This window comes from Saccostrea cucullata, unplaced genomic scaffold (assembly GCF_032062105.1).
Source record: "Saccostrea cucullata isolate Sc308-1 unplaced genomic scaffold, CSIRO_AGI_Scuc_v1 ctg146, whole genome shotgun sequence".
In the NCBI taxonomy this organism is placed as follows: Eukaryota; Metazoa; Mollusca; class Bivalvia; order Ostreida; family Ostreidae; genus Saccostrea; species Saccostrea cuccullata.
In genome coordinates, this window is record NW_026919274.1 from 490638 (window position 1) to 515569 (window position 24932).

The following is a 24932-nucleotide window of genomic DNA, read 5'->3' on the forward strand; positions in this document are numbered from 1 at the left end:
AAGAATGTAATAAACATAATAAAACATACCCTTAACCACATCGCATCCTGTATCAGCCCCTAGGGCCCTCGGCCCTCTGGCTGATATTTGTGATACAGGATGCGATATAGAAAAGGGTATGTGTTATTCTCTATGTATCACACAAGAAATTTCACAGTGAAGATTAAAATCAGTATAACCATTCAGGTTTGGGTTTAATTTTAAGTTAATCTTTATGCCCCCTTAATCGGAGATTAGGAAGTATATAGTTTGCGCTCTGTCCGGCTGTACATGTTTGTCTGTCTGTCTGCAAAATCTTTAACCTTGGCCATAAATTTTGAGTGGGTGGAGCTATGGCCTCATATTTCACAGATGTATTCCTATTGAAAAGGCCTTTCTTCAGGTGCCACCAAATTTGACCTTGTTACTTGACCTAGGGGTTTGACACACTTGTACCAAATATTTACGAATTTATACCTTGGCTATAACTTTTAAAGAGATGGTGCTAGCGCTTTCATACCTCACATGTATATTGACTGTGAGAAGACCTGTGATTTGGTATTTTAAAAAAATATTTGACCTTTTGACCTTGACCGTAGAGTTTGGGAATTAATCTAGGCCATAACCTTTGAACCGTTAGGACTAGGGCCTTCATATTTCATATGTTTATTTCCTTTGACATGACCTTCCCTTGGATACCAATAATTTTAACCTTGACCTTACAGTTTGACTTGCATTTGAGAAACTTAATCGTCTGCAAGCTTTTATATAGGGTCATCAGTATTTCACAAACACACCTTATTTTACATATATGATAGATGTATGGATGCCTGTTTCCTCATCAACAACTACAGATAAACCTTCAGTACAGATAACAACAACAAGGACAACAATGCCAGCAAATGGTCAGTAGCTTCACTGTCACCTTATAAATCTTGTTCAAATGTGTAATGTACACGAGATGTATATCTGGTAAATATGCGTGGTCATACTGCATTAGTATGTTTTGATCATCTGTCTCTTTGTTAAAAAGTTTTGGAGGATACTTCACAAGCAAATAAATCTATCCAAATCTATTTTGTTGTTAACATTGACATCTGGATGTGTTCACCCTAAACTCTATTCAATTGATAATACTGGTGATATATGCTTCAGTTTATTTAAAGTCTAAATATACACAAATATTGCAGCAAAAGGGAACCTTCTCATATGCTTAATGCTTTGCTATTTCTAATACGCTGACGTTTGGTTACTTTTGTGCAGTGGGTGTGCTTTCCGTCACTATGGAGCTCCAGGATTATAAGTGGGATCCGTCCCTGTTAGATCATCGATCATCCTACTATCTACAGCTGGAAACCGCCATCAAAACCAGCGTCAGTATCTTGTACAACCTTACTTAGACTATCGTAAAATTGGAAAAAGAAGTCATATTTCATGATGTTTTTTTTTTAATTTAGGTCTTACAGCTTTTTAGTCAGTCGAAAGCAATTGTAGACGTACAGATCACATCTTTCCGGTACGCTCATGCTATTTTGCATGTTTTGTTTCGCTCTAAAGTACTTTTCTAGCAATGTTCAATATATTTCAGTAACATTGCGACTAATAACTATATATTTTGCATTATTCTACATTTTTTAGATCAAAGCAGAATCGTGTTGACCTGGTCATCTTGTACAATGCGGACAACGCGGTTCTTATGGATTTAATCACCAAGATGATACAAGCTAGAGAAAAACAAGCGGTCCATGATCTCAAAATTACAAGTTATATGACATTTGACACTCGTGAGTTAACCATCTCTCTTTTAGAAATTCTAGTTAATCAAAGGTTTACGTGACTATTAAGGTTACCTGCTCATGAGTTATAGTAGGCAATTGTGAATATGATAACAATGCGTATCTGGAATTGGTATCATGTTTGTTTGTTTGTTGGCTGGCTTTTTTGTCTAGGATTTCCCTCTTTGTTAAGTTTTATATATTTATCTATAAAGCGTCCTTCAAATCATGAAGATTGATTTAATGTACACTAGTTGAAAACAATCTGTAATAGGAAGTATAAATGTCAACAGTTGTCAAAGTTCTCGTCGAATTTTGAAAAGTTTTTGAAAACTTGTCTGACCTTAATGTCAACATATATTTAATAATCATCATCATGCCAAAGAAATAGAACCTTCTAATTAAAGTGTGCTAAAGCAACTAACTGACCTAAAAGTTACTTTCCATTTTCAATTTTTCCCATTTGGCAAGAAGACATAACTATTTTCAAATATTTGACAAGTTGACATTACTATCTAGCAGGTTAATTTAAAACTTATGTAATGAGTTCAGATAATTATCTGACAAGTGGACATAATTAGGTAAGGTGGAAACAATGGTAATGAGTTTCATTTTTTAACATACCTTTCTATTTTCATGTTTTTACTTATAGATTATAAATTTTATAATCAATGAAATCGGGGAAAATGAATATAAGAACGCTATGAGACTGGTATATGATTCCTGATTATATTAAAGAAACATGATATTAATTTTTTAAAAAATAATAGAGATATTTACCTACAAATGTTGATTATTATCAGAACAGATGAAACAATACTGAATATAAATTATTGTTTTTGTCCAGAACTGAAGGAAGGTACATGTTCCCCAGCCTCGGTCGGTGGGTCCTGCTTTGAGGATTGTATGGGGGACGGGACCTGTCCCGGGGTGGAGAAGTGTTGTTCCACGGGCTGTGGAAGACTCTGCACGCCAGCTATTCAAATTCCCTGATGTAACTGGTACGTTTTACATTTGTGTTTACTTTTTGTTGGTCATAAAAGGGCATGGACACTCTTGCAATGCTTTTTCAATAACAATTTTATCAATTTTTTAATCAAATATAAATATTTTCACTATGAACTTATACGAACATTTTAATACCCATGACATTGGCATCCTTCGTCAACTTAGGCCACTTCGGCACGAGTTCTATTTTGTTAACATTCCTCATATCTCAGACCACAAACAGACAACTGTACTGTGCCGTTTTCCCTTTCTTACATTTGATTTGTCCATCAAATGTTCGGGCATATAGTGTCAGTTACCCATTACTGTCCAGCACTGAATCTTTTGGGATTTTTGTTTTCGCTCGTTTTTTCTGCTTTGCCGGAGAATTTTGAAATGATGTCTGCCATGTCTTTCTATTTTGATCAATTATTACAGATCAATTTCTAGTTTAATATTGTTTTTTTTCATAATTCTTTTTAAATTTCTCAAATTCACCTTTTTAACTACAATAGTAAAAATTTTTTTTATTTTCATACCATAAATAACTTACATTGACTTCATTATACATACCAAGTTTGGGGGAAATCTATTTTTAAGGGACAAAATACAGGTGCACTTACTATAGGATTAAATAGGAAGGTGCAATTTTTTCGCACTTTAAAGCAAATTATATAAATACTACAACAGACTTTTTGCTCAAACTAAAACTGCTTTAAAACAGTTTCAAACTGATTGACAAATTTGAAAAGAGGTTAAGTTAAAAATCCTTACTATTTGTTTTTCTTTCTTTCTCTGTTTTGGTTGGTTGCCATTTTTATGCGGTAAAGAGATGTTCATTGCTACCGAAGTTTTATCTTTTTTATTTATTTTTTTTCTTCATGTATCTTTTTAAAACTGTTCCTAAAGTTCATATTTTCATTTTTTTTTTAGGACGTTGCTAATCACTAAAGATGGTGACAACACTTTTGGGATGGGATCATTTAAAATACTTCTAAAAATTGGAAGCCGGCATTGTGTGTCAATGACTGAACGAAAATGATGTTTTCGTTGTTTTGTTAACAATGTCAATGGAAGAAATGTTTATGCCTACTAACGTAAAGAGATGTGTTGTTGCTCTCAGAATTTATATTGAAGAAAATATACATATTATTAAATATCTATATATATTATTTAAAAATGTTTATACATATTATTAAATGTTTATGTCTATTACTGTAAAGATATTTTGTTGCTTTCGTAAATATTTATCAAATGAAGAAAACAAATGTATTATTTTTTACTATGATATATAATTCATTCCATGAATAAAGGTGATATCTTTATTTTTTCCTGTCGAAGATTTTTTTCAAAAGTATACCACCTGTTTTAAGACTGTGAGAGTAATTAACGAATTTTTAAACAGATGAAACTGTCAAAATTTATATTGTTTTTACAGACAAGTCGTTCATATATCTGACCAGTGTTATATAAAGGTTTCATATTGTCCTTTCTGACATATTTTTTTAAGTAAAATCTTCAACATGACGACTTTAGATTTTATTTTTTTTTTAAATATGTCAGAAAGGACAGTATCCTTCGTTTATTTGCAAAAACATGAGAGGACATAAGGGGGCACAATAATAGATAGATAAGCAAATACGTAAAACAAATCGTTATAACTAGTAATGATACTCTCTTCCTGTGAATATCATGCACATGAAAAAAAGAAGGTCCGATCCCGTGCAGAAATACACGGGACTTTTTCAAAAATAATTGCATAACTTCCATACATGTATATCTTGTCCCATTAGGTCCATTTACAAAAGTGATATAGCTCATAAGGAACAACACGCTAGCCAAAAGTGAAAACACTAACAAATCACGCCGACGCTCCAACACATAACACAAACGCAAGCTAACGCAACTTTACACAACACACCGTCACGCTAACACACGATACATTACGCAATATTGTGTCAGCGTAACGGTGTGCTTTGTGCGTTGTGGTATGTAAAGTTGCATTTGCGTGACGGTGTGGTGTATGTAAGAGAGACGGAGTGGTGTGTGTTAGCACAACAATGCGTTGCAAACAATGCGTTCTCACTAATGAGTGCAACAGTATCAACTTTTTGCTAGCGCACTGTCACTTTGCATTAGCAGGGTGGTATTTTCAATAGTGCACGTTGTTCCTTACGATAAAAAAATTAAAGTTACCTACACACGCATTTGCACGCATGAAAAAACGCATCGAACGCTATAATTTTTTATACACCTGAATTACTGGACAGCTTCAGGGATATGCACATCTCTACAGAAACTTAATGTTTCCATATTTTCCATCTATAAAATATGCATCACACAAAATGGCAATACATTACATCAGTAACTTATAGAAAATAGCATTGGACTTTTAATTCAGAAATGTATAAATTAAAACATTTACGAATTGAAGTTACTGGTGGCAGCCAATTTGACTTCATGAAAATACACCGTATATGATATTTTTCAAAGATGAATATGAACGGCTGAGACTTGTCTTACATGGGGGGGGGGGGGGGGGGGGGGGGTAGGGGCAAAACAATGAAACATATATTGCATGCACTTAAAATGCAGACATGGCATCCTTTTGCGTTTTTCAAAGGAAAGAAGGAAGCCTGAAAATGATTAACAATCGGAAAATAAAACACATGTATTGGTTTGGATTTGTCTGCCTATTGCAGCATAAAAAAGGAAATAGGGTGTTATAGCGGCCTTAAAAAATTATAACACTGGGGACGGGTCCAAGTGAACATGCTCTAGCATGGTGGAATTATCATGATTAGACTGAAAAGATACAAATACTCGGCCTCAGAAAACATGATTAAAAATTCAAAACCATATTACAATGTACTTAGTATTTATAATATTTTATAAATAAAATAAAATTAAAAATGTTTCTGAAATTTTTCTTTCAAGAGTTTTAACCTAAAATACCTGTTTTTACCAAATTTGTGACCTTCGGATGAGAATTTCTTCTTTCTGAATACAACGTATACATTGATTTGTATCATTATACTTAGCAGAAGCAGGATAGGCTGTGTCACGCATATATATACAAGTATATATATTTGGTAAAAAGTTATGCTTTGAGAAATTCGTATTTTTTCACCTCACACTCGTTCAAAAAAAATCAGTCAAGGAAAGAAAGGATTCTTTCTTTGACTTCTGATGTTTGATAGTCACGATATTTCGGTACCCCATTTACCTTAACTTATCTCACAACATTTTGTGAAAACAAAACCATCCCCTCTTCCTAATTAACCTCCTATTTGAAAAGGATTCCAACATGCATATAAAACAGGCAAGTAGCACTCAAAATTTTTGGGAAAATAACTTGTACATTAGCTCTCTATGTTTAAAATCTTGTTCTCAAGAACAACAAGGCCATGATTTTTATAAAGAAGCGTCCTCAGGTAGTGTTGATTCAAGTTTGTTCAAATCCTGACCCCTGGGGATAGGATGGGGCAAAAATGAAAGTTCAAATTTATAGGGAAAAAGCCACAGTAAGTCAAAGAAATATGTGAGCATTCTTTGTAGATTCAAGTTAATTCAATCCATTCCCCCTTATACCGTTTAGGAGTAGGTTGAGACCACATGCATTTTAGCTTTTCAAAACTGGATTGATTTTTTTTTCTTCCTAGCCACAATGCTCAGGTGAGCGATATGGCCCATTGGCCTCTTGTATTTCATTCATTTAAAAAAGTTTCCCTCTAACTTTTCCAAAAAATATATGGAACCTTTTTCGAAAAAAATGGTATCAGTCTTCGCAGGCATTTGATTTTAAGATATCTTGTAGTAAGCTCAAGATTAACGGTCCAGTGATTTATCAATTTACTTTGTTGACCCGTTAGGCTTTAGTGCTTGACCACGGGTAACTGTTGAGTAGTGATTCACGGTCGGTAGAGTTCAGCTATCACATCCAGGTTGTCCACAAAAAAAATAAAATAAAATAAAACGTATCTGATAAAAGTATCATAATGATATTCACTAACAAAGAAACCCAGAATGCCTCATGAAGTTTTTTTGCTTGCTTGTTTGTTTGGGGTTTTTTTTCAATTCCTTTAAAGGTACTTGGACACAGATTTGAAGTTAATATTTTCTCATTTTTTCTGTATAATATCACGAATTATATATTTTGATAGCATTTCACACAAAAATTAATTTAAAATTTTATTTCATTTTAAAGTTATTAAAACTTTAAATGTTTTGGCGGGTTTGATTGACACATCTTTGCACTTTCATAAATTTTAACTTTATTCTTAATCCTTAGGAAAAGTGGCAATTTTGATTAAAATGAGAAATATTAAAACTTTTATCAAGAAAAATAATTTTATTCAGCGTAGGAATGTTAGAAAGCAAAACACTTTCACAAGTATCGTCATTCCGAACTAAGAGATGCGTACAGAGTTTAGCAAATCGAGCACACCCGTGTTATGTACACAGTTTTTGTAAACAGGGCTCGAGTTCTATTATTGTTTATATTTAGAATTCACCGGATGCGTTCAATCGTCACAGTCTGCTTACCACAACTGCACGGACTGACAATATAGCGTGTGTTTGTTTTTCCTTCGGACGTGTCTACTCTGAATTTTCTGGATTATAGTATTAATATTTTTCATTTATATAAAACGAGATTACCACTTTTCCTAAGGATTAAGAATAAAATTAAATTTGTGAGAGTGCTAGGATATGTCAATCAAACCCGCCGAAAAATTTGAAATTTCAATATCTTTGAAACGAAATAAGATTTTTAATTATTTTTTGTGTGAAATGCTATTAAAATATATAAGTCGTAATATTATAGAGAAAATAAGAACTTCAAATCTGTGTCCAAGTACCTTTAACTAAAGTACAGATTACAGTAAAAATAAAGCTTAAGTAAAAGTAAAGCGTCCTATGTACGATTAGTATCTAACTGGTTATATTAGAAAGTCAAAGTCAAAGTCTTTTTATAACTAAAAATAATAAATATTCAAAGACATTTTGTTTTTACATTTTTTTTATTTTACAATTGTACTGGACATAAATGTTTATGTTACAAGGGAAAGAAGCGTCGGAGGTTCTTGGCTTGCAATGCACGCGCATGTAAGATTTATCTCGTAAATATAAAAATATATAGATATACTTTCTGGCAAATCAGTTGTACAAGAAACTTCAAAATAATTGTAAAAATCATGAGTGCGGCTTTGACGTACGTTTACTTCATCCATTTATGTAAATTTTAACTATTATCATAATTCACAGATATAAAGCACTTAAAAATATCAATTTTTCGTATGTATACATAGTTTTTGGAAGGAAACAGCAACCAAAAAAAGGAAAACAAGCAAAAAAAAAAAAGAAAGAGAGGAATGAGAGTGGGGAGTAAGTGAGCGAAAGATGAAAGAAAAGTAAGTGGGTGGAGAGGAATGTCAGGGAGAGAAAGGGGTGACTATCCCTCACCTCTTCACTCCCATCTCTCTCCACATTCCCTCTACACACACTCCTTGGGAGGGAGTGGAGAAAGAGGGATGGGAGAGAGAGAGATGGGAGAGAGAGAGGGCGATGAGGGAAAGGGGAGTATGGTAGTGGGGAGAGGAGTGGTGAGGTAAAGGGGAGGGAGTGTAGGGATGGGAGTGGTGAGAGAAAGGGGAGTATGGAAGTGGAGAGAGGGGGAGTGGTGAGGGAAAGGGGAGGGAGTGTATGAATGGGAGTGGTGAGAGAAAGGGAGTATGGAAGTGGAGAGAGGGAGAAGGGAGTGGTAGAGAAATTTCTTTAAACGCAAATTTACGACATATTAATGCATTTATTTATTTTGGAACTAAAATAATATTTTATTTTATTGATATGGTTGAATTAAAAAGACAAAAATTCCCTACATGAGCATGCTTACATGTTAATATGACTAAAAATAGCTATGCAGTCTTGAGAAGATTTTTATGCGCCCGGATCGATAGATCAAGGGGCGTATAATTGTTTTTGTGCTGTCTGTCTGTTTGTTTGTTTATCTGTTTGTCTGTCTGTTGTCAACTTTAACATTTGCCATAGCTTTGAGAAATAGAAACTACATTGCATATTTAATACTCCACTAATTAAGCTTTTTTAAATGACACTTGGCTCAATGACCTTGTGGCCTTGACTGTGATCTACTTGCTAAAAATAGCTTTTTCGAACTTTCGCCATAACTTTTGAACCACAGGAAATGGAGACTTTGTATTTAGCATGCATACTCCACTAATTAAGTTCTTTCTAATGACACAAAGGTCAATGACCTTGTGCCTTGATTATGACCTATATGCTAAAAACAGCTTTTCGAACTTTGTTGCCGCCGGGCGCATAGTGTTTTACAAACACATCTTCTTTCCTCTATTTTTTATGTAAAACTTTTATCCCCAATTGTTGCACCACTCTACCCCCAGGGCTATGATTTGAACAATCTTAAATTTACACGACCAGAGGATGCCTACATATAAATATCACCAATTATGGCTTTGCTGTTCTTGAGATTTTCAAATATTTTTCCTATTTACATCTGTGTAAAATTTTGATCGTCCATTGTGACTCCACCCTACCCCAAAGGATCATGATTTGAACAAATTTGAATCTACAGTATGATTCTATATTTAGTTTCATCTTTCCTGGCCCAGTGGTTCTTGAGAAGAAGATTTTTGAATTATGCAATTATTTTTCACTAATGTGTCATTATCTTCCCTTGAGGAGGGTGTGGCCCTTCATTTGAAGAAACTTATCATCGAAGGATATTGTGTGGTTGAAATCGGCCCAGTGGTTCTTGAGAAGGTGAAAATGTGAAAAAATAAGACAACAACGACGACGACGACAGACAACGTACAAATTTTGATCAGAACATCTCACTTGAGCCCTCGGCTCAGATGAGCTTAAAAAACACGATTTCTATGAAATATTTTCTCTTTTAAGTATACATAGCACTGATATTCATCAAAATCAAAAGTATCTTGCATCAGGTGAGGTCTTACTGAAAGCATACTCAAACTAAGAAGCACTTTTCATAGAAATTTACTACTCTAGTACCCATGGCAATACTGTTTAACAAAGTGAAAAAATGATAAAACAGAACTGTATTTTAGTGTAGTTTACTTGTGTCGTAAGATTTACAAAATTTTAACTTGGGGAGGAAATAGCATTATAAAACCAGACTCATGAGCCACATTGCTCACCTTACCACTTTAGATAAGAAAAAGCAGAAATCATTACAGTATTGAAAAGTTTAAACATAAAAGTTTGGGGTGTCATGCATAAAATGTTCTATAAATTTATATCTACCACTACCTGCAGATGCCTCTAAATTAATCTGACTATACTGTTTGAGTGGAGAATTTTTCCCTATGTTAAACTTTTATTGCCAGTTGTGGCCCCTTCAAACCCCAACCCATCCGGGGGGGGGGGGGCAAATTTGAATCTGCACTTCCTAAGTATGCTTCTACATAAACTTGGCAAATCAAGGCTTTGCTATCCTTGAAAAGAATATTTTTTAAATGTTCTCATGAAAGATTTTTTAAAAAAATTGTTGTGTCACAGTAACTGTAAGCATGAAAAAGAACCTTAACTGCTCATTGGTCTTGAGTATTGAGTATAAACCTAGCAAGTGGTAACTCTATGAGTGCCTGAAAAAAAATTAATTTTTTGATGTTTGATTTGATAAAACTCTTAACTCTCTCCCCTCTGAAGAGTTCTTATTTGATCCCACCTCTGATGTTTCATTGGCTACTATTTTGTATTGTTTTATGGACTTTGATATTGAATACTGTAGTCTAGCAATCCTTCTTCAAATTCAAAGAATTGTGGTCCCCCGCTTTTCGGTGTCTTTGTGGGTGAGACGTCATTATTTATGGAACATTTTGTCAAATATGAACCCTTTTCTTATGTCAATCAAAAGTTATCACCAAAGTTGATTTTTTTTAAATTAGGGCAAACATGAAGGTCTAAATCAAGGGGTTAGAAATCATATATATAAAACTCAAAGAAAGCCCTACTCTCTCCTAAAGTTTTTTCCAATTTAAAGTAAGATTTAAACTGTTGAAAAGTAGGACAAACTGCAAGGTCAAATTTAGAAAGGTCGTGTCATAGGTAATACACATATATAATATGAACGCCCTGTCTCTTCTCATTCAAAAGATATGGCCAAGGTTAAAAGTTTTTGTGACAGACTGATAGACTTACAGACTGACAAATGAATGAGATTTAATGTACCCACGCTTTCGCAAAAGCGAGGGACAAAAATTATATTTGTAACATTGTTTCAGACCAAGTTTAAGGAAGTGAATACACTACACCTATTTAATTTTGTATTTCTGTTCTTTTTTGCATGAAAAAAAATATGGGGTACCTTTTGTTGAACATGGGCTAGATAAACTCAAAATGTAATGCTTTAATTTGTTCAGAAAAAATTTTATTCTAAGTTTCCTTATTTGTAGAATTTGTGGAAAAAATAATCCGTACCCATCCTCTTTTTAAGACAATTTTCAAATGTAAAAGCTCTTACTGTGTGTACAAAAATCTTAAGCATTTCTATATCACACAATGCTTCATATCTGAGTGCTATCTAAGTGAATTCTGAATTTTGATGTATTTTTGATTTGGATATATTCTTAATTTATATATAACTAAATAAATCTTAAGGGCACTGTGAATATAAACCTTTAATTATATAAATACGATAGAATAATTCCTATATCTCTGATTGGCCTATATCTAGGAAAAAAACTACACTGTACGTTTTTCACCTGCATGCACATGGCTTTACATGTGATTACTAATATAAGGATTTATTTTCGCTACAATGGTCATAAAATAGATTAGGAAATGCCAAAATGATACAAATAGTTTTAGAAAGCTATTCCATTGCTATCAACTTTCACTCATAAACATGAGGGAATATAACTTTGAGTAGGGGATGCAGACATAGGTGACCCCCTCCCTCCCGAAACAATATCTTTAAAGTAAAATTTACTTGTAATTTAGACTTGAAATATCTATTAAAAGATTGTTACCCCCATTAATGAACCTAAACATCTATCCCTTACGCCTCCCAACCCCCAAAACAAAGTTTGCATGAGGTTAAACATAATTTTCTTTTTATGGGGGATAATCAAGGATATTTCAGCTGTCATTTTACCCTAATAATGCCACCTTTCAAAATCTATTATATTAAACAGCCTGACATAAATATTTCTTTCTCTTAGTAACTACTATATAAGCAGAATTTTTCGCCAGAATTTAATTTTGGCATTATTAGCGAGGGTGCCAAGATCACTAAAATTGAATATCGCTAAAAATTCATTGCCTTTTATTTGTAATAGCTTCTGTAGTAAGCTTTTTAAAATCGCTAAAATTACGTCGCTAAATTTCCGTCTCGCTATAACTTCCACTAATACGGTAAATCAATTTTGAAAAGTCCAAATTAATACTAGTTTATTTAACCCTGTTTCTCTCATTGCATTTGACTATGACTTCAGCAAATGCAAGTAAGTAACATGGCATTAAAAGCTTTAGGAGTTCTTGTTATTTTTAAAATCATTGAATCATATAATAAAACAATTACTGCAGGTTTTAGGTCATTACAATGATTTAGCAACCTTGGAAGGACAAAATTTACCTTGCCCATTGGGCTCGGTGAGTATTGTACTCCTCAGGTGGCTAAATCATTGTATTAACCTCAGAAACAGCAAGAATTCAATAGTATCTTCTCTTTTACTCTAATAACAAGAGGCCCATGGGCCACATCCCTTACTTCAGTAACTTTAACCATGCTGTTCTTCACCAGATTTACCCGTCTGTAATACCTATTGTGGCCCCACCTTATGTCCAGGGGTTATGATTTAGACAATTTAGAATCTACATGCACTGCCCTTCCACATATGTTTCAGCTTTCCTGGCCCAGTGGTTCTTGAGAAGATTTTTACAGATTTTTTTCTATATACATGTATTTCAATGTAAAACTTGGATTCCCCTATAGTGGCCTGTCCTACCCCCGGGGGTCATGAATTGAACAATTTGTATCTATACTACCCAAGAATGCTTCCACGTTTAAACTTTCTTGGCCCAGTGGTTCTTGAAAAGAAGATTCTTAAAGAGTTTTCCTATATATTTCAATGCAAAACTTGGATCCCTACTTTGCCCCAGCCCAACTCCCAGGGGTCATGATTTGAAGAATTTAGAATCTACGCTACCCAATGATGCTTCCATATAAGCTTCAGCTTTTCTGGCCAAGTAGTTCTTGAAAAGAATTTTTTCAATGATTCCACTCTATTACATCTTTTCTTGTAAGGGGGCTGGACCCTTCATTTTAACAATTTAAATTCCCCTTCACCTAAGGATGGTTTTTACCAAGTATGGTTAAAATTGGCCAAGTGGGTTTTGAGAAGAAGTTGAAAATGTAAAAATTATACAGATGGACAGATGGAAAGACATACCTATGGACTAACACAACAACAGGTGATCAGAAAAGCTCATTTGAGCTTTCAGCTCAGGTGAGCTCAAAAAGAGTAACAGAAAAAAAAAATCATAGAAAAAGTTTACTTGGTGATGAGGGTGTGTGTGTGGCGGGGGTTGACTTAAATATTATACTACTTAAAGATGCCTTCATATCAATATAGCAAATATCTTTACTGCTCATGAGAAGATTTTTTAAAGATTTTTCCTTTATATTTCTTCTGTAAAAATTAGATCGTGGCCCCTCCCTACCCCTGGGGGTCATGGCTTGTACAGTATATAAATTTGAATCTACACTATTTGAGTATGCTTAAATGTCAATACGACAAAACATAGCTTTTCTGTTCTAGAGAACATTTTTTCCTATATTTTCCAACGTAAAAATTTGATTGCCCATTACAGCCCCACCATACCCCTAGGGCTCTTGATTTGAACAAATCTGAATCAAAATTATTTCAAGACGCTTTCACTTAAATTTCATCTTTTCTAGTCCACTGGTTCTTGAGAAAAATATTTTTTAATACACCCACCCAATTTTCCCTATTTCTTGATTATTTCCCCTTGGAAGAGAGTGTGGCCATTCATTTGAACAAACTTAAATTCCCTCTACCCAAGGATACTCTGTGCCAGTTAAGTTTCGATGATATTAGCCCAGTGGTTCTTCGGAAGAAGATGAAAGAAGACAACTACATCAATGGACAAATTTTGATCAGAAAAGCTCACTGAGCTAATAAAAAGAATACATGTACTACCTATCCTCGTCTAAAACAACAGAAGTTAATAAACCATCCTGACTGAGACTTACATATGTACTACCAAAGTTTCTTCAAATTGTTGTTAAAATTCATCTTTTTCAATTTTTACAATCAATTATGTCTATGTTATCAGCCTAAAACACAGCAGTACAAAGAAATTAGCAAATGGAAAGTCAAAGACAACGTAAACGTAATAACAGATAATATTGAATGTTATGTAGTTAGATATGGAATTATTTCACCAAGTTATAGAACTTCTTATCTCTTTGCTATCACAAAACAAAAAAAAATCACTTCTGAAATAAATTCCATCTTCAACTTCAAGACACTGAATATCCTATAAATATTTTTAAAACTAAAATAATGATAATGTCAAGAACACAATAAACCAAACCTAAGAACTGAAACTTTCCCACAATTTTACAATGGCACCTAATTAATTGATTGGTCTACAGAAATCATAAGTTATTCCTTTCCAAAGTCTGCTGTAGAGAGAGTGCCTGGTGGAAACTGTCATGTATAATGCCTGTAACTCCAACTTCTCTGTAGGAGCAGCCAGCCAGAGTGAGTGGGAGCTGATGCTCACCAATATAGGAGTAAATACACTGTAGTATCTTGTTATGTCCTACTCTATGCTGCGGTATGCAGTCCTATACAAAAAAAAATCATTATCCATTATCAATAGTTTGTTGATAATAAACTGAAAACATTACATCCTTTCAACAGACAAATCATAAAAGATTCTGAGCACCCAGTGCCGAGTCCCATGGGAGGATTTTATAACATGTTTAAGATGAATTGTTACTTAATATTACAAATCTCTGTCTTTATTCTGTCTAATTTAGGACAGTCTGAGATAGGCAACAGAAATGGGGGTATCACTGAATAATTTTTTTCAGATTTCCATAACTTTGGCTGGTGTAGGTTTTTACCAAACAAATAAATTTAATTAAATTTTTTTTACAAATAGAATATTAATCAGAAAAAAAATCATAGTCTAAAACAGAGTTATCATGTTATGAAACTGATTAACTCATTCTTGGACCAACAATTTCTTGTTCAAAAAAAAATTCTTGAACAATCCATGCTCTGAAGTTCAAGGCAGCATTTTTGCTTATCTTGTAGAGCTGATTTTCCTTTTGAGGTTATTGTATTACTTCAAACTTAATTTGTAATTATATCTATCATTATCAGTTAGATATACAGAAAGTATCAAATCAAATGAATTTTTTCTGTGAAATGATAAAAATCACTTGGCAGTTATGTATTTTCTGATGGTTAACTGGGTATTCATTGAAAAAGGGGACTGCATTAGATTGACCATGCCTATTAATAATGATGATTGTCCAAAATTTTTTGACAGAAAAAGAAATGCTTTAAAATTCATCTGTAAAAAAGCTGCTGATACCTTTGCTCTAAAAACATAGGTGTGAGCAAAACTTTCTCATTTTACAGTACTCCCTAGGCCTTTGCAAGGATGAACTTTTCAGATGGGCCCCAAACATTAAACACCATTAAGTATTATTTTAACCTTACCATTTGATAGTAAACTTTGGTGTGAACCGGAGATGCATCTATGTTTAATTGTTGGTGTAACACCTCCTTGGTTAACTTTATCACTGACTGGTCATTTAATCTCCCCACTCTGTCTTCCAGCTCCTTCATCCAGGCACCCCCCATCATCACCTTCAGACAAATAAACATTGACTCCATGCTATCTTAAGTGATTCAAATATTATGTACAATTAAAGGATAATCAAGAGAGGTTTAATTATCAATCCAATGTGCATGTACTTATATGCTTGAATTACAAGATAATTTTATTGATTAGAAATGTATAATATTCAATACAAATAACAAAGGAGAATAACATCTTTTGAATTAAAGTAAATTCTAATGGTCAAATCCACACTTTGAGTTGTGCCCTTTGGTAGAGTCAACTGAATATCAAGAGAGAAACATTTCTCCTCTTTATGTTATCAAACAAACATAAGGTTTTGCTCCAATTAATCCATCATGTTAATTTTTTTCTTTCAATGTATGGTGGCCCCATGCTGGTCTGAGCAATCTAAATGAACTACAAAGTAACAAATCATAAAACTACAGACTCAGGCTACTGTGAATATTCTATGTTTTTACAAAAAAATAGTTGCCAAGGGACATAACTTTTGAAAAGTATGAATTCAACTACCAGGTATGCAAGATCATAAAAGTATGGTTCTCTTTCTCCTATTTTAACATCTTTCTCTAATTTTTTACAATGTCACTTTGAGATAACCCTTACTGAACTTCTATAAACAAACCCCACATTTGTATACAGTGTGATAATGCCTGCATGCCTGTTTTACTTACCGTCAGTCTGGTTGTGTTTATGGGACCTAGCTCTGGGAAGACCCTGGAGTCATACACTACCCCCAGTATCGGGGGGTCTTCTGATGTGGGAAGGAGGTGTCCAAATCCCTGAAATAAATCAGAATTACATCAGGTGGAGATTCTACAACAAATTAAGAAATCAACAAAACATCAATTTAATATGTGATAGTTGGTTTGTTAAATACTGTGTTGACAAAGCACATCAGATGGTTTTGCAGCATACCGGTACTATTTCTAGACCACTGAGTATTTTTTTTACTCTTAGTACATACAGAGTATACCTACTAACAAATCTATGTATGCTTTAAATATTTTTGACAAAGCAGACGTTATATATAAAATCGTCATCTTTTAAAAACACAATTTAAATTAAACTCCACCTTTGTCCATTCATTTGACATAAAAATCAAAATGAAGGTAAAATTGTCTGTGGTTGAAAACTTTTGAAAAAATTACTTTGCTCCGACCCAATTTAGATGTTAATTCACAGCAAAACAGAGGCCATTAAAGTGTAAAGAATTAGATGCTTTTTTAATCTTAGTCTTTCATTCACAAGTATTTGATATAAGTGTAAAATTAAAATGAATTGCAATTATTAATTCTTAAGCATCAAAACTGAACAATTTTTTTCAGGTGTAATAAAATTTGGTTTGCATTAACTTTGATTAGTTGTATAAGTGTCATTCTTTTACTCCGAAAACCATTTCATCTTCTGATTTGAAAAGTACTGCATTTCTAAAACAAGGGGGCCAAGAAAGGCAATTATACTCCATTGATCTTTGAAAAATTAAAATTCGCAATGAGATCTTTTTCTATAAATAAAGAAGACAGAACGATCCACCTGTGGAACTTCCTCTAAGTCCTGGTCATACACCATGTTAACCACCACCACAGATACTGTAGGAATCCTGCTGAGAAAATCACTCAGTTCCTCATGTTTAGCGGGGAGCATGGAGGCCAGGTCTACAGAAACGTAACAAGATAATTTGATGCATGGGCACCATGAATATGGCTAGGACAGGGCGTTTATCATGTTCGTATAACTATTCTATCTTTCTATTTTCTTTCCTTCCATCTGTCCTTCTGTGACATTTTTAGCTCATTTTCAAAGAAACTTTCCAGGATATTTTAATCAAAATTCATTCACTGATTGTTTTGTTCAACTGCAAGTGGGATAATTTCCTGATCTTAACCTTCCCTGTTACTTTATTATAAAATGCAAATGTGACCACTTTTGCCAAATGTGAAATTTTAATTTTACTGAACAGTTGAAATTGTAGAAAAGAAAGATTAAGTTCTTATCCAACTCGTACTGTGAAGGAAAAAAAAGAATTGAATATCACATGGTTTCACCAAACTTGAATCTAGAATAAGTATGATAAGTGGGGATACTGATTCACAAAGAGTCTTAATTATGTCTTACATTATTTTTTCGAATTTTCCCCTCATAGACATGCATGTACACAACTAGTATTTAAAATTTGACCTCCAATTTTAAACCAATTCCAACTTAACTCAAGAGAAGATAAAAATTTACAATGATGATATTTGAAACAGATTCTTTGGAACTAAGGTTATCATAATATGGAGAATAGATAGGTCAAGGACTAGAAAGGTGAAGGTCGGAAAATTATGACAAAAATTAAATGAATTCTGGTAAAAAATATTTCAGTAACAATGGATGGAAGACAGATATGTCCTGGCCATATTCATGGTGGGACATATTAAAACACCTGATTTTTTTATTGCATATAATTCATATGTTATCAAATGGTGCTAAAATACCACTAAATACTGTACCAGCAATTCTTCTTTTAAAGTATCAGTAAAACAAATTTTGAAGTATTTATGAGTACACTATTATTACTTACTTTTGGAAAGCACTGTACTGACCACATGATCTGCCTTCAGTATATCATTATCCTTACTCCGTAACTACAAAAAAAGGGTTTATTAACTTTTTATAAACATGGCACAAAGACAAATATAACACTAACATATACATCCGTTTCATAATGTATGAAATTTGAGATATCAAACAGTATTCACTGAAATGGTACAAAACAAACAATGAAAAAAGTTTTTATATTGTTGACAGATTCAAGTGATTCACTGTTTGAATTGTCTTTATACTGTATATCCGGGGTTTTTTTTGGAGATGATCTATTGTTCGCTTTTTTAAAAATCATTTTTAATTTGTAAAATACTGAATAAAGAGGTTTCAAGTTTAAGACTTACTTTAAAAGGTATCAAAACCCTCTGTACCCAGAGCCCCAGGGAAGAGATTTAAATTGTGAAACTTATTTTACATCCACATTTAATGATTTATTACATGCACACAATTTTTTTTTGCTGCCACTTGAAAGTATAAAGGATTTCCAGGCAAGCCTTTCAAGGGATTCCTTTGGCCAAAATCAAAACTTAAAAACCCTCATACAGTTTAATATAAACTTTAAAAAATTCTGGCAAACTCTTAACAAATAGGAGATACAGTGACCAGAAAATATGAATGACAGATCAACAGACAGACCAATGGAGAAAACCTTACATGTATAACAAATAAACTTTCTTTAGAAAGTGGAGGTAAAAATAGTCCTACAGTGGCTGAAGTGGAGTCCAGTTCCATGGCTTGACAAGGTGTGTCCATCTTGATCTCCACCCTGGGGTCCTTCAGTAACGCATCAGTCAGGCCCTCCACTAGCTGTCCCGTCCCCCGACGGAGATTCCAGATCTGCCACGCCTCCTCAGCAGCGCGGCGTACTAACTCACAGTCATGTTTCTTCAGCTCTTTTAGATAAATTACAAACAAATATGTTTCAATTATACATGTTCTTTGTTTACAATTTTATGACTTACCAATTTTTTTTTTTTGTTTTGCTTATTAAATTTTCACATACAGTTTTTTTTAAATATTTTGTTCCAATAATTACAACTAGTTTGAACGTGCACCTTTTTTACAGCCTCTAATTAGCCCTATTATTCAGGCAGGGGGGTTGGGGGTTGGAAGGATTTATCAAAAACATAGTTTCTAGGGCATTACCCACCATCAGAAAATTCTCCATGAAGTAAACATGGGAATTAAACCTCTTATGTGTGTAGTCTGGACCTAAACTTCATTAAATGCAAAGATACATCAAATATATCATAGAAAAAGTTATCATTTCTTTCTTTACATTTTTTAAATGATGAAAAGTGACTACCTTTGTACAAAATTTTGATATCTGATAAGCTGTTGGTGCCAAGTTGACAATTTTAGGTGTTTTTAAAGCTTTGCAGGCCTGAAAACTTGCAATGAAACAAACTGCTTTATAAGTGCCAAGTCATCCAAGTCAAGTCAACTTTATAAGTACATGTATGTATAAGGGTGCACTTCTATTTTTAAAAGAATGACTAGAGCATATATATATTCTCTATTAAAAAAATATCCCTAGTACACAATTAATTCAGAAAAAACAGATACCCACCTTCCCTGGTCTGCTTCATTTGATGTTGAAGTTGTATCAAGGAACTGCATCCTGATTTTCCAAAAAGTGAGAACTTATAGCTTATATCAGCAATACTGCTTGCAAATATTCCTCTAAACATTGAATCAGCAAATGCCATTATCTGTCAGTAAAACAGAGGTGATATTAGCTTAAACTTAAAAAAGATCACAACTATAAGTTCTACTAAAAAGGAGCCATATCTTCTGAGTTTTCTTTATATAGAGATTTTTTTTAAATTTAAATCTGGGTTGAATTACCAAGTTAAAATTTAAGGGAAAAGCTTTTCCTCACAATATTTTTTTCATGTCAAAGGAGTGGTAGCTTTTATGTAGTGAAGAGTTATATTTCTCTGACTTCATGAGACAAAATAATGTACATGAACATAAACAACTGACATCTTCAAAATTTACTGCAATCAATTTGCATGTACTGTAGAACACTTAATTTTTGTGACACCTTACAATGTATATTTATAAGAAAGATATTAATTTACTCTTTATAAGCAAGACAAAATTTTCGCGAGTTGTGGTTAATGCTGTATGCAATATTTAGGAGTACTAGCATATGCTAGAATATTTTCGCAAGCACAGTGTCTTGCGCAATTATGCCAAAATAAAGTTCTCACTTATAAAAAGTGATCAAAGTAATTGATCCATTGGCATGATCATGACTTCGGGCTACACATGCCTGTGCCGTTTTTTATTTTTAAAAGTGATTTATTAACAATATTAATGAATTAGCACATTGTTGACTGCACCAGTTGCTAAAATAATTGGATTTAGTCAGCTTTTTATGTAAAAAAAAAATCATAGGTCACAGAATACAGCCAGTTTGGTTGATGACCAAAAAAAAAACAGTTTTTCTAACATATAGACAGTTATTGTTATTTGTTATTTTTTCATTCTCTATAAATCATTTCTATGATTATAATCTCATGGATTTGTTTTCACAAGTGAAATATTCACCTCTGGGTTAGTTCCAAATCTCTTGGAAAGAAAAGAGTGAACAGACTCATCCTCCACTGGAGATAAAATCCATCTGTCTTTAAAAATTCCCTTAAGGACGGCCTTAGTCAGATTCCATTTATCAAACTCTAAAAAAATAAAACATATTGATATAGATGTATATAGGAGTGTTAATGTATCTCAAAATAAACACTGTAATATATACTCTGAAAATCTAGGTCCAGTCTAATTAAAACCAGCTCTCCTTCTTTCTGACACAATTTCACAATTATTGATGGAAGAACAAATCTTTTCTACAGGGGGATTTAAAATCAATTCTTACTGGTTTAGAGTCTCTCAATTAATTACCCCTGGTAAGTAAAGTGTTTTAGATCTTTATCAGATTAAATGAAACATTCAATAATGTATGTCATGATTCACATGATCTTGGATAGGTAATGTCATTAAAATTAAACCTTGTGGAAATTCCTTTAGTTTTCCGTTGATAAAAAGCCTTCTCCTCATTTTCTCCTTTGACACAGTTATAATTTCATCTTTCATACCAAGCATATCCACCTAAGAATACATAATAAATCAAGACAGGTTTACACGTTTTTAAAATGAAATTAGAATCTTGAATGTAAACATTGATTACTCTATGGTAAAAAGAATTCTATATCATCTACTAGTTGCATTGTAATTACTAGTTCTAACGTGGTTGCCTCTGCTCTTCCCCCTCCACGGAAGCTTCTTGGTCCCCCTTCCAGTACTGTACCGTCCTGTAGGCGCTGTGTCTGAATCCATCCTCCTAGTCTATTGCTGCCCTCTATCACAACTATCTGTAGAATAGAAAATAAGATTGTTACAGTAACAATATTTTTACTACCTATTCAGTAATACATCTATCCAAAAACAGGCCCACATTTAGCCAGATTAATGTATCTATTAAAACCTACCCTTCAACATTTGCTGTAAATAAAGTATATCACTACTTCCACAACCCCCAAAAGCATTGAAGTATACAGTGTGTGGCGGTCAGCCAGGTTCGATCGCCGGTGGCCAGATAGCTCAGTTAGTAGAGCACCTGGCCGGAGTTTCAGGGGGCCCGGGTTCGAATCCCGGTCTGGTCCGCTGCATTTTCTCCTCACCCGTTACATTTGGTGCCGTGCCATGCCCTGGAATTGACAGGCGAAAGACCTGCCAGGGATGAGCCTGGGTTGGGGTCTTTGGAGGGCCAAAGACCTTTAAGGAGGGAGGAATGTGGCGGTCAGCCGGGTTCGATCGCCAGTGGCCAGATAGCTCAGTTGGTAGAGCACCTGACCGGAATTTCAGGGGGCCCGGGTTCGAATCCCGGTCTGGTCCGCTGCATTTTCTCCTCTCCAGTTACATTTGGTGCTGTGCCATGCCCTGGAATTGACAGATGAAAGACCTGCCAGGGATGAGCCTGGGTTGGGGTCTTTGGAGGGCCAAAGACCTTTAAGGAGGGAGGAATGTGGCGGTCAGCCGGGTTCAATCGCCGGTGGTTAGATAGCTCAGTTAGTAGAGCACCTGATCGGAGTTTCAGGGGGCCCGGGTTCGAATCCCGGTCTGCCTGGTCCGCTGCATTTTCTCCTCTCCAGTTACATTTGGTGCCGTGCCATGCCCTGGAATTGACAGTTGAAAGACCTGCCAGGGATGAGCCTGCAGGGGTTCAAAAATCCTCAAGTCCGACGTCCCGGACTAACAAATTCCGGATCCGGACTCGGCATTTAGAATTCGCCAAAGTCCTGGGACTTGGCAATGTTTCTTGTTTATCTTTTTTTATAAGTTAAAAAAATGATCGTAAAGCTAAAAATAAAGCAAATTCTCAAATGTATTAAGTAAAAATGTGGGTTTGTGGGCGTTAAAATACCCATAAAACATTACGAACGTTTCGAAAATACAATCCGTCTTTTTATTTTCCATTGCGATTAGACTCTTGCTTTTACGCCATTCCTCGTGTTTCCTCCTATATGACAAACGGCAATGAGTTTGTTAAATTTCGGTTTTAGCTGTGACTTACAGCACATTCTAATTTCTATTTATTGTAACAGATGGTTTATTCAGTTGTGAGTATTTGTAAAAGTTATTGTAATGTATAATCTATCAGTCTGGTATTGTGTTGAAATACTCATGCATGACTATATGACAGTTTATGGGGGACAAATAAAACATATATTAATACATATAGTCTTTATTCATTCAATGCAACAAATGAAAATAAATTATAAGTTACATAAATTTAATGATGTATAGGTAAATATGGACTCTGAAATTTCTTTCTCGGACTTGCCTAAAATTTACTCCTCAAGTCCTGGACTTGACCATGACAAAAAAAATTTTGAACCCCTGGCCTGGGTTGGGGTCTTTGGAGGGCCAAAGTTTCAGGGGGCCCGGGTTCGAATCCAGGTCTGGTCCGCTGCATTTTCTCCTCTCCCGTTGCATTTGGTGCCGTGCCATGCCCTGGATTTGACAGGTGAAAGACCTGCCAGAGATGAGCCTGGGTTGGGGTCTTTGGAGGGCCAAAGACCTTTAAGGAGGGAGGAATGTGGCGGTCAGCCGGGTTCGATCGCCGGTGGCCAGATAGCTCAGTTAGTAGAGCACCTGATCGGAGTTTCAGGGGGCCCGGGTTCGAATCCCGGTCTGGTCCGCTGCATTTTCTCCTCTCCCGTTATAAGTGTAATTGACATAAATCTCTAGTAGCCCCACTTCAAATAAAGCTTTCTAATTATATTATAACCAAAAGCTTTTATATTCCGTTGAAGTTTGTTGTCACGAGTTCACTATCTGGTAAAACAGTACAAACTAATAGACCATGAGTCTGACAGTCTGAGGAAACTCGGACAATTACATTTACAGTCCAGATTTAGGCCTACCTTTGACACATTCGGCAGTGACATTCGTGAAAGAAAGAAGGCTGATGACAATCCGGCAATGCCGCCTCCAAGCACTGCAACCGTTCTCATTTCCTCTCATTAATTCAATGCCAATTTAGGAAATTTGTCAACAACTGAACAAGTCAAAAGAAGAAACGTGAGGAAATTTTCAAGCGCTTCATTGATCTAGACGGTTTTGTCTAATGTCAAAACCGATCTGAGATCGGCATCCGTATTTTGAACACCAATGTGATGTTGAGCATAGGCCCAGAATCCTAGATAATATTTTTCAATTCTTTAAGAATGTTTTATTCACCTTTTAACATTATTTTACAAATAATAAATAAAAAAATGTTAAATGATAATGTAACCTTAAACGTTTCCTCCTCCCCTTTTCAATTTTTTCCTCGAATTCAATTTTTCTGTAATTGTTCTAGGATACAAAATATCTCTTTATATACAATATGAAAGAAATTCAATTTTTCTGAAACTTTGGTATTGTAATTGTTCTAGGATACAAAATATCTCTTTATATACCATATGAAAGAAATTCAACCAAACTTGGCACGTTTTTGTTTATGTATATAGGTGTTTTTTCTTACTGAAAATTTATTTTAACAACTTTTTAATAAGTGTATTTACATTTGTTCAAAATTTTTAAAATTTATTTTACATTTAACAATCGCTGACAAAGGCAAGCAGTGATATAGAATGGATTTTGAATTCCTGGGCGGGGGATGTTGAAACTTAACTTTGCTTGTTTGGATTTTTTTTTTGAGGGGGGGGGCATGTTTTATTTCATTTAAGAACTTGACAAGCGGAAAAAGAAAACAATTGTTTGATTCGGGAGGGGGATAAGTTCCATCTCCAACATCGTTTATAGTACTACATTTTGTATTTTTTTTTTTTTGTACACTAATTTACTACATTAATTACATTAACAAAAATGTGAGTTTCAATGAACACAGGCACCTGACGAATGGATGGTGTAACCTCCCACCCTCCCCCACCCCAGCTTCTGAGAATTTTTATTATATAGACAAAAAAATTATAAAAATAAAAATATATGATTTCCTAGTCTATCACCTTGCTGATATACTTTTGTTAAGATTCAGAGAAAAGGTATATAAAAATACTAAAGGTAAGAAACAAAGTCTTGGAAACATATAGGGTACCCTACTTCGAATGAGATTTTCTACCTTACTACAGCATAAACTATGAAATTTATGCAAGTTGTTTTTCAGGAAGATGTTGTTTTATAATCCCCCCA

General features: G+C 34.2%; 2 protein-coding genes and 1 non-coding gene across 3 annotated transcripts in view; 2 read left to right on the top strand and 1 right to left on the bottom strand.

The window, feature by feature from the left end:
- The window catches only part of LOC134283834 (uncharacterized), a 38384-nt gene extending 34398 nt beyond the window's left edge, over window positions 1–3986 (top strand). The window contains exons 34-39 of the mRNA XM_062766344.1: window positions 798–884; window positions 1243–1352; window positions 1437–1495; window positions 1618–1763; window positions 2602–2755; window positions 3675–3986. Of these exons, the coding sequence (XP_062622328.1) occupies window positions 798–884; window positions 1243–1352; window positions 1437–1495; window positions 1618–1763; window positions 2602–2747 (548 nt within the window). The 3' untranslated portion in view covers window positions 2748–2755; window positions 3675–3986. The remainder of the gene's footprint in view (window positions 1–797; window positions 885–1242; window positions 1353–1436; window positions 1496–1617; window positions 1764–2601; window positions 2756–3674) is intronic.
- Window positions 3987–13852: 9866 nt separating this feature from the next.
- LOC134283809 (protoporphyrinogen oxidase-like) lies at window positions 13853–23846 on the bottom strand. The gene is made up of 11 exons (XM_062766290.1): window positions 23663–23846; window positions 21473–21607; window positions 21245–21344; window positions 20790–20917; window positions 19804–19945; window positions 18939–19126; window positions 18211–18274; window positions 17181–17302; window positions 16319–16426; window positions 15503–15652; window positions 13853–14616 (listed from the first exon to the last, which is right to left on the bottom strand). Exons 1-11 carry the CDS (start codon window positions 23750–23752, stop codon window positions 14425–14427), a joined length of 1419 nt encoding a protein of 472 aa, XP_062622274.1. The 5' UTR covers window positions 23753–23846; the 3' UTR covers window positions 13853–14424.
- On the top strand, window positions 22058–22130 carry Trnas-gga (transfer RNA serine (anticodon GGA)). The gene has a single exon. It is a non-coding gene; the product is annotated as a tRNA-Ser (tRNA).
- Window positions 23847–24932: the final 1086 nt, after the last annotated feature.